Consider the following 8,832-nt stretch of genomic DNA (forward strand, 5'->3'; position numbering starts at 1 on the left):
CCCTATAAGACAAACCTGCAGCAAACATCATACTCAATGGGCAAAAACTAAACCCATTTCCCCTGAGAACAGGAACAAGACAAGGATGCCCACTTTCACCACTCCTCTTCGACATAGTACTAGAAGTGCTAGCCATAGCGATCAGACCGGAAGAAGAAATAAAAGGCATCCAAATTGGAGAAGTAAAACTGTCCTTATTCACAGATGACATGATACTATACATAGTAAACCCCAAAGAATCCTTCAAAAAGCTACTAGACCTAATAAATGAATTTGGCAATGTAGCAGGATACAAAATTAACACCCAGAAATCTATGGCCTTTTTATACACCAATAATGAACTCAGAGAAAGAGAAATGAAAAAAAAAATCCCATTTACCATTGCACCAAAAAAATTAAGATACTTAGGAATAAACTTAACTAAGGACATAAAAGACCTGTACTCAGAAAACTACAGGACATTGAAAAAAAGAGAGGAAGACATAAACAAATGGAAGAACATACCATGTTCATGGATTGGTAGAATCAACATCATTAAAATGTCCATACTACCTAAAGCAATCTATAGATTCAATACAATACCTATTAAAATACCAATGGCATATTTCAAAGATCTAGAACAAACTCTCCAAAAATTCATCTGGAATAAAAAAAGACCCCTAATAGCCACAGCTATCCTGAGAAAGAAGAACAAAGTTGGAGGGATCACAATTCCAGACATCAAGCTATATTACCAAGCCACGGTTCTCAAAACTGCCTGGTACTGGCACAAGAACAGACATATAGACCAATGGAACAGAATAGAGAACCCAGAAATTGAGCCAAGCCATTATACTCAATTAATATTTGACAAAGGAGGCAAGAGCATACAATGGAGTCAAAACAGTCTCTTTAATAAATGGTGCTGGGAAATTTGATCAGAGATGCAAAAAAATGAAACTAGATCACCAACTTACACCACACACAAAATGGATAATGACTTGAATGTAAGACGGGAAACCATAAAAATCCTACAAGACTCCATAGGCAGCAAAATTGCAGACATTATGTCGTAGCAGTATCTTTACAGACACAGATCCTAGGGCAAGAGAGACTAAGGAGAAAATAAACAAATGGGACTACATCAAAATAAAAAGCTTCTGCACAGCAAAAGAAACCATCAACAAAACAAGAAAGCCCACTGCATGGGAGAACATATTTGCCAATGTTATCTCCGATAAGGGTTTAATCTCCAATATTTACAGGAAGCTCATACAACTTAACAAAAGGAAGATAAACAATCCAATCAAAAAATGGACAAAGGATCAAATAGACACTTTGCAAAAGAGGACATTCAGAGACATATGAAAGAGACATATGAAAACATGCTCAAAGTCACTAATTATCCGAGAGATCTAAATCAAAACAACAATGAGGTACCACCACACACCTGTCAGAATGGCTACCATTAACAAATCAAGGACAAGTGCTGGAGAGGATTTGGAGAAAAAGGAACCGTCCTTCACTGTTGGTGGGAATGCAGACCTGTGCAGCCATTGTGGCAAACAGTATGGAGTTTCTTCAAAAATTTAAAAATGGAACTGCCATTTGACCCAGCAATACCACTTCTAGGAATATATCCTAAGAAAACAGAAACACCAATCAGAAAGGATATATGCACCCCTATGTTCATAGCGGCACAATTTACAATAGCTAAGATTTGGAAACAGCCAAAATGCCTATCAGCAGAGGAGTGGATTAGAAAACTATGGTACATCTACACAATGGAATATTATGCTGCTATAAAAAAGAAGGAATTCTTACCATTTGCAGCAGCATGGATGGAACTGGAGAGCATTATGCTAAGTGAAATAAGCCAGTCAGTGAAAGAAAAATACCACATGATCTCACTCATTTATGGATAAGGAACATTATAACCTGATGAACAAAAAGATACAGAGGCAGAGAAGCATGGAACAGACTGTCAAATTACAGCGGGAAGGCTGGGGAGGGTTGGGCGCGAGGGCAGGGGGAGTAGGAGATCAACCGTAGGACTTGTATGCATGCATATAAGCATAACCAATGGACGCAAGACACTGGGGGGTGGTGAGGACATGTGCGGGGATAGGAGAGGCTGGGGGAAGGTCAATGGGGGGAAAAAATGGAGACATATGTACTACTATTGTAATACTTTAAACAATAAAATAAAATTTAAAAAACTTTTGGGAAGGTTTCAACTATTGTCAGCATGACTGTTATGGGTTCCCAAGACCAGCCCCAGGTTCAATAACTTGCTAGAAGGATTAATAGGATTCAGCAGATAGTTATATTCATGGTTGTGGTTATTCTAGTAAAAGGATACAGAGTAAAATCAGCAAAGGGAAAAGATGCATGGGGTGAAGTCCATAGAAAATCAGGTGCAAGCTTTCAAAATTTCTCTACAGAATGTGCTTAATTCCTCCAGCAATTAATAACGACAACTTAGGTGAAGTGCTGTCTACCAAGAAAGCTCACATTACACTGAGTGCCATGTTTTTATTGGGGGCTGGTCACATTCCTGACTTCCATAAAAAAAAAGCAGGTGTTCAGCATAAACCAAATTGTACAAACAATTCAGGCACAGTGAGGCACTCATCATTTAGGCTCAAGTGTTATATCAGTGTAGGAAATCGTTTACTATTCAGTTCCTAGGTGTCAACCAAGAGCCAAACTTGTCAACAGGCCTTTCTAAGATAGCAGTAATCTAGGATGGTAGATTTCAAGTGAATTATTCTTCTTGTTTCCAATGCCATATGCCATCCAATCATGAGCACCTGAAAACTATGGAAGGGCAAAAGATCCTTCAAGCAGAATGTTTATGCTCACTCCCTCCACATACATACTAAAAATAACCACCCATAAACCACAAATTCCAATTGCAGTTAACAATTTATACCCCAGTATCTGGGTTGATTCTCACAACAATCCTGACAGGTAAGAAAAAACATCTCCACTTTATGAAAGACATACTTGGACTTATTCTCAGAACACTGAACATGATATCCTAGATTTGTTAGCACATTGTTGTTGTTTTTTAAGCACATTCGTATTCACCTCTATCACAAGAACCTTGTGAAGCATAGCAAATATCATTGTCCCTTTTGTAGGTTAAAAAAAATAGAGGCTAAGAAAATTTAATCCATTTGTTTAAGTTCTCATAGCTACTAAGAAGCCCAAGACCAACTCCTAATGCATGACCCCAAGCATCAATAAATATTTTTCCAACTAAAATGATGGAATTCTAAAAAAAATTTCCAGAATTAAAGACAAAATGTTTAACCTGACCACTTTCTTTGCTGGTAGCTTTAGTTATTAAGGCAAATATTATACTTAGGAACACTTATCCTATATAATAAAAGCCTAATATGCTAAGTGTCCAGTCATCCGTTCAACCAATCAAAGAGTAATATGCCAAGGCTACTCAACTGCTCGCTATGATGTGCAATGACCACGAGGGGGCAGACACTTGGACTGGTAGGTTATCTTGCTGCTGGGTTCCAGCCACTAGGGACTGAGTGAGACAGGCCGGACATGCCCTGGAGCCCTCCTGTAGTCCCTCCCCAGCTGGCCAACCTCCTGCGTCCCTCCCTGGCCCCAATCGTGCACCAGTGGGGTCCCTTGGCCTGGTCTGTGCCCTCTCACAATCCGGGACCCCTTAGGAGATGTCGGAGAGCCGGTTTCGGACCAACGGCGGAATGACCGGTCGCTATGATGTGCACTGACCACCAGGGGGCAGATGCTTATACGGGCTCATAGTTGGCGAGCACCAATAGTGGTGGTGGGAGCTTCTCCTGCCTCCATGGCAGCCCTAAGGATGTCCCCCAAGGGCTCCAGGACTGTGAGAGGGTGCAGGCCGGGCAGAGAGACCCCCCAGAATGCATGATTTCGGGCACCGGGCCTCTAGTGATTCAGATATTTACTTAACATCTCTGTAACACCATGTTAAGTGTAAAGTATGATTTAAAATGTATATTGCTTGCCTTCTTTTTAAACAGAACGTTCAATACGGTTGGAAAAAGCAGGTACATAAAAGTTTAAATACCATTTAGTAAATCATACTCAACTCTGTAGAAAAGATAAAGTATGATGAAGGTGGGGTTATTCCAGATAAGACTAGGTGAACATGGGAACATCTTTTAATGCAATACACCCCAATTAAAGTGAAAATCCATACAATCATCAACAAATGCAAACACGCATTCAATTAAACTCACTATCTAGCCATTATTAAAGAACTATTTTCTTGTAAGAAAAATTACCCCCCAAAAAACCCACATGACACCATATTTAATGGTGCAAAATTTTAAACATTCCTTTTAAATTCAGGAACAAGACAAAGATATTTACAAGACAACTTCTAGTCAATGATGTGCTACATTTCCTAGCCTGCACATTTAATGGAAAGAAATAACTGATGTTAAGATCTGACAAGCTACCAGGGGCTACATGGGGAGCATGACAAGCTCAAGAGTAATCACAGAGGATGGTCTGATCATAAACTCCTAGCGTAGGCCATGGTGGATAGTTCCATCTCAAGCCTATAGCCTCCTTCCTTAGCAAAGATCAATCATTACCTAAGTGAGCTCTGTCCATTGTCCTTTTGCATCTAGAGCAGTGGTTGGCAAACTGCGGCTCCCGAGCCGCATGTGGCTCGCAAGCCGCGATTTGCCGACCACTGATCTAGGGTAACATACCAGAATAATTCTTTTCTAGACCCTTAAAGGCATCACAGCAGGCACCAGAGCACAAGACCACAGAACCCTTCATTGCTATCTTGATCCCCTCATACCATCACTCTATGCTATAAATGTTATCTATCATGTACCCACTAATGTAAAAATATGCTTCTCCATTTTGCTTTTTATCCAATCTAGAGATTTCCCTACTTTGCTTTCTCCTGCCTCCTTGATCCACCATAGTATGCCAGTGGTCGGCAAACTGCGGCTCGCGAGCCGCAGCCACAGTTTGCCACTCTGTTGAGTAATGAGTTTGCTGACCACTGCACCATACCATTAATGGATTTCATGTAATCTTCCTTACATCTTTTCCTTTGATTCTCATGTATGGGATAGGCTGCAAAACTGCCATTCTTGGGAGCATTTTCTCAATCCATTGAGATTTTGTTTCCAGGCATGTTCTCAAAATTTTGTCTCAAATAAACTCTTTTAAAAAACCTTTTCTATAGGCTGTACATTCTTTCCTCAACAACCTTTCTGTGCCTCATTGCTCATTAGAAAATGGAAATACTAATGCCAACCTCGTAAAATCATTGAGGATTAAATGAGTTATGAGAAGTATTTAAAAGATGACTGCCAGTACTAACAACTACTATGTATTATTATAATCTCAAGATGTATGGTAGTGTGTGTGAAAGAAGCAGGAAGATGCAAAAAGGGGCATGCAAGTATTCATTTTATTCTCAAAAATAAACTTTTTATATATTTAATGTTATAAAATCTATGATATATTCACAAAACATTTTTGGGTAAAAGGCCTGGCTAAAAAGCCAGGGAGACCCAATTAGATTAGCTTATAAATTAAGTCCCAAGTGTCTTAAGTGTTGACTATTGTTACTAGGAAAATAAAAAAGGACAACACTATGCTGCCTGTACTATCATTTTTGTTTTCCGGCTGCTCTCCACTAGTGAGTTGATAGACAGCAATTCATTCAATAAATGTTAGTAACAAGAGCTTCTGTTGTTACTCTTAAAGTAAAAGGCTACCATACTTAAAAGAACAATTCAAATGTATCACCTAAGTCCATGTTACCTGAGATTTATATGGTAGCTGCTTCCTAGACTGTGTTATTTGTTAATCTACCTGTTAAAAAATCCTTGCCTGGTCAAAGCACCTTTATTTACTATAGCTAACTCCATGCTAGATTTATCAATGTTAGTAAGTATGAATTGTTAATGTTCATAACCCTGAAATCTGAGTATGAGTAGCCTTCTGATTTCATGTGGTAGTTTTAAAAGGTCGTTTTGTGTTGTTACATTTTATGGCCATATGTTTGTTAAGCTAAAATGCTTTTTAAATTCTGTTGGAAATGCAGCCTTATTTCTGACATGACAGTTAAAGTATCTAAGCTGTGCCATTTTTTCTGATAATTTAAATTTAGTCATTTTTGTTTTGAAAAATAGTGATTTCCAAATTAGACATGTTGATGTAGCAGGTTCAAGGTGATTAGGAAGGTTGGTCATGTTTTGATTTGTAAAGGGTGGTAGATATTTAAACCTTAGTGTATTTTTGATATTTAGAATCTAAAGCTGAACTTAGTATAAAAATATATATGCTTTCCTATTAAACATTCTGAGGTTTCTGACCAGGTTACATTAAAAACCACATCCCAGTACCACTGCTCAGCTCGATAGTCTTGGCCGTGTGCAGTTCAACATTTACAGGCATACCTCATTATTTGTGCTTTGCTTTGTTGCACTTCACAGCTAGGTATTTTTTACAAATAGAAAGTAAGACCCTCCCCCTGCAGAAAGATTACTACTTGTTTTATTGTGATGGTTTGTAACCAAACCCTAGGTATCTCCAAGGTATGCCAGTATTATAGCACTCCTTGCTCAGTCTCCCAGTACAGGTGTTTTTGAGAGCAGCAGAAAGCCTCTTATCCCAATTAAGTTTCATGAACCACAATTCTTATATAATCTCATCCATCTACTTAGTGACACTTCTTCCTAATAGTCTAATGGTTCTTCTTTTACCTTCCTTTTTACTGACCTAATTCCTGGTTGAATTCCAATTGCTTCAGTCATTCTTTCTCCTTAATCATCCCTGACCTCTGCAAACCTGTTACTCTCATTCAGCTGAAACCCTGAAGGTTATTTCTGGCCTCATTAACACAGACCCTAACAATAGTCACCAAAAACTGAAACTAAGGAAAAGTGTGTCTTTATCAAGGTGACTGCTCTCTTTTAACATTCCCTAAACACTTTCCCCCATTAGCTTCTATGAGACAACTTTACCCTGATATTCTCCTGTCTTCTTCCTTCACTATCCAGTCCTTTTTTTTAAACCTACTTTTATAATTCATCTAAATACAACTCTACCCCTACACTAATACTGCTCATCCCAAATTATTTCCAGTTTACTGAAAGTACCTACTCTCTTGGCACATACCTCAAATGCCTGTGGTTCCTTTTTCTCTTCTTGTGACAAGCACTTAGAACCCCTTCATCATCCAGCTTGCTCCATCTTTCCTTCCAGGAAACTGTCATTAACCTAAGCACTGCTAATCACTGTTCCCTAGGTTATTCCAGTATGGTAGCATTGGTCAACCTCTACAGTGCAATAATCTAATTACGTGTGGTTTCTGTTCAGTGCTTTGCTGCTTCAGAACAGGGATTCTATCCTATTTATCTGTGTAATCATAGAGCCTAAAGGTATGCGAGGCACTCAGCATTTGCTAATTAAGAGATAATGGCTCTAACGTGGGCCTCTTCACATTTACTGCTTATTTATAGTATTCCCAAAGCAGCGGTTTCCAAAATGCATGTTCGACATTCCAACAAATATTAGTGACTTAACTGGCTGGTGGCCCTCGTGGAGGCAAAAACAGTAAGATCAGCTCCCCGTGTCGCTTCTATAAAAGGGCATTTATTTACACGTTGAAGTCAGTAATTAGGTGGGAGGTAGGAAGCACGAGCTCAGGGTAGGATAAGCACAAAGCAAAGTTACTGGGAGGATGGGAGCGGGGGCATTGCAGTCGAAGGAATCAGCTTAAACAAGGGCTGGTATGCACTCCAGATTGCGGTCTATTCCACAGCAGCCAATTAAGCCGGCCGGCGAGGGCGCCTACCTGGTTTGGGCAAGATTCCTAGGGGGGCCGTTACACCCACGTGACCAATTGAACAATGTTTTCGCAACACAGCGTGTGGGCACAGTCATCCAATAGCGGGTCCTGGCTGTGCTCTGGGGCTGCTAGGCTAAAGGTAAGGGGGCGTGGGAGATAGAAACTGGCCGGGCCTGTTTTAATGGGAGGGTGCAGCCTCGCAGAGGAGCAGGGGGCGGAGGGGGGTAGCACGGGGCTTTAGGCGCCCTTCCCCAGGATGCGGTGACATGCGGGGCCGAGAGCGCTCTGAAGGATGAGAAAAGCAGAGGCACCAGGACCGACCAGGGGCCTAGGCGCAGAGCACCCGCTTCTTACCGAGAACTGAGACCCAGAAGTCGTAGAGACCGATGCTGCCGCCATCTTCCTGTCTGCCCAGTGGACCCCGCAGCCCCGGAGCGGGCTGGTTCTTCTGCCGTCCTTCCAAATCCGGGAGCCGCCCGCCGAGGGCGACCCTAAGCCGAGCCCCAGGTGGAAGGGGCTGCTGGCGCCGGGTCTAGAAACCCCTACCGCACACCCCCAGAAGGACGCCCACGCTGAGAGCGCACACGGAAAGGGCCACACGCACTAACGGGCGTCTGGAATAGCCAATCAAAAAGGCGGGCGTCTTCCGGGAGTAAGAGCGAATCCGCCTCTTCCCCGGTGACGTCACAAGGTAGCGCGTTGCCGAGAACGCCACGGCGCTAATGCGGTGGCTGCTAGACAGCTCTGAGGGCGAATCGTCTGCCGGAGGAGAGGTGGGCGAGGGGTCGTTTTGTCTCCTGATGCACTTGAATCAAATGACCGTTATGAGTTAAAGCGAATGCGAAGTTCAAACACTGCACCGGTTCTCTTGGATCAAAGGCCAAAGGAGGGCGTTTGCTTGACTCCGGGACGTCAGTCCAGGTGAAGTACTCACCTTTTGGCCAATAGCAGATAGAATGAGGAGGGGCTTGATGATCTGGTCCAATACAAGTCAAGAGAAGGGGAGTGGAGAC

The 8,832-nt window shown here is 41.7% G+C and overlaps 1 protein-coding gene across 2 annotated transcripts in view; it reads right to left on the bottom strand.

Moving 5' to 3' along the window:
• CEP57 (centrosomal protein 57) overlaps positions 1-8,694 on the bottom strand; it is a 79,326-nt gene extending 70,632 nt beyond the window's left edge. The window contains exon 1 of one of the 2 annotated variants that reach the window (XM_080642717.1): positions 8,174-8,694. In XM_080642717.1, coding sequence (XP_080498843.1) covers positions 8,174-8,218 — 45 coding nt within the window. In that variant the 5' untranslated portion in view covers positions 8,219-8,694. The remainder of the gene's footprint in view (positions 1-8,173) is intronic. The other variant, XM_080642718.1, reaches the window with a different exon arrangement.
• Between the last annotated feature and the right edge of the window lie 138 nt (positions 8,695-8,832).

This window comes from Plecotus auritus (genome assembly GCF_963455305.1).
Source record: "Plecotus auritus genome assembly, chromosome: 9".
NCBI classification, from domain to species: domain Eukaryota; kingdom Metazoa; phylum Chordata; class Mammalia; order Chiroptera; family Vespertilionidae; genus Plecotus; species Plecotus auritus.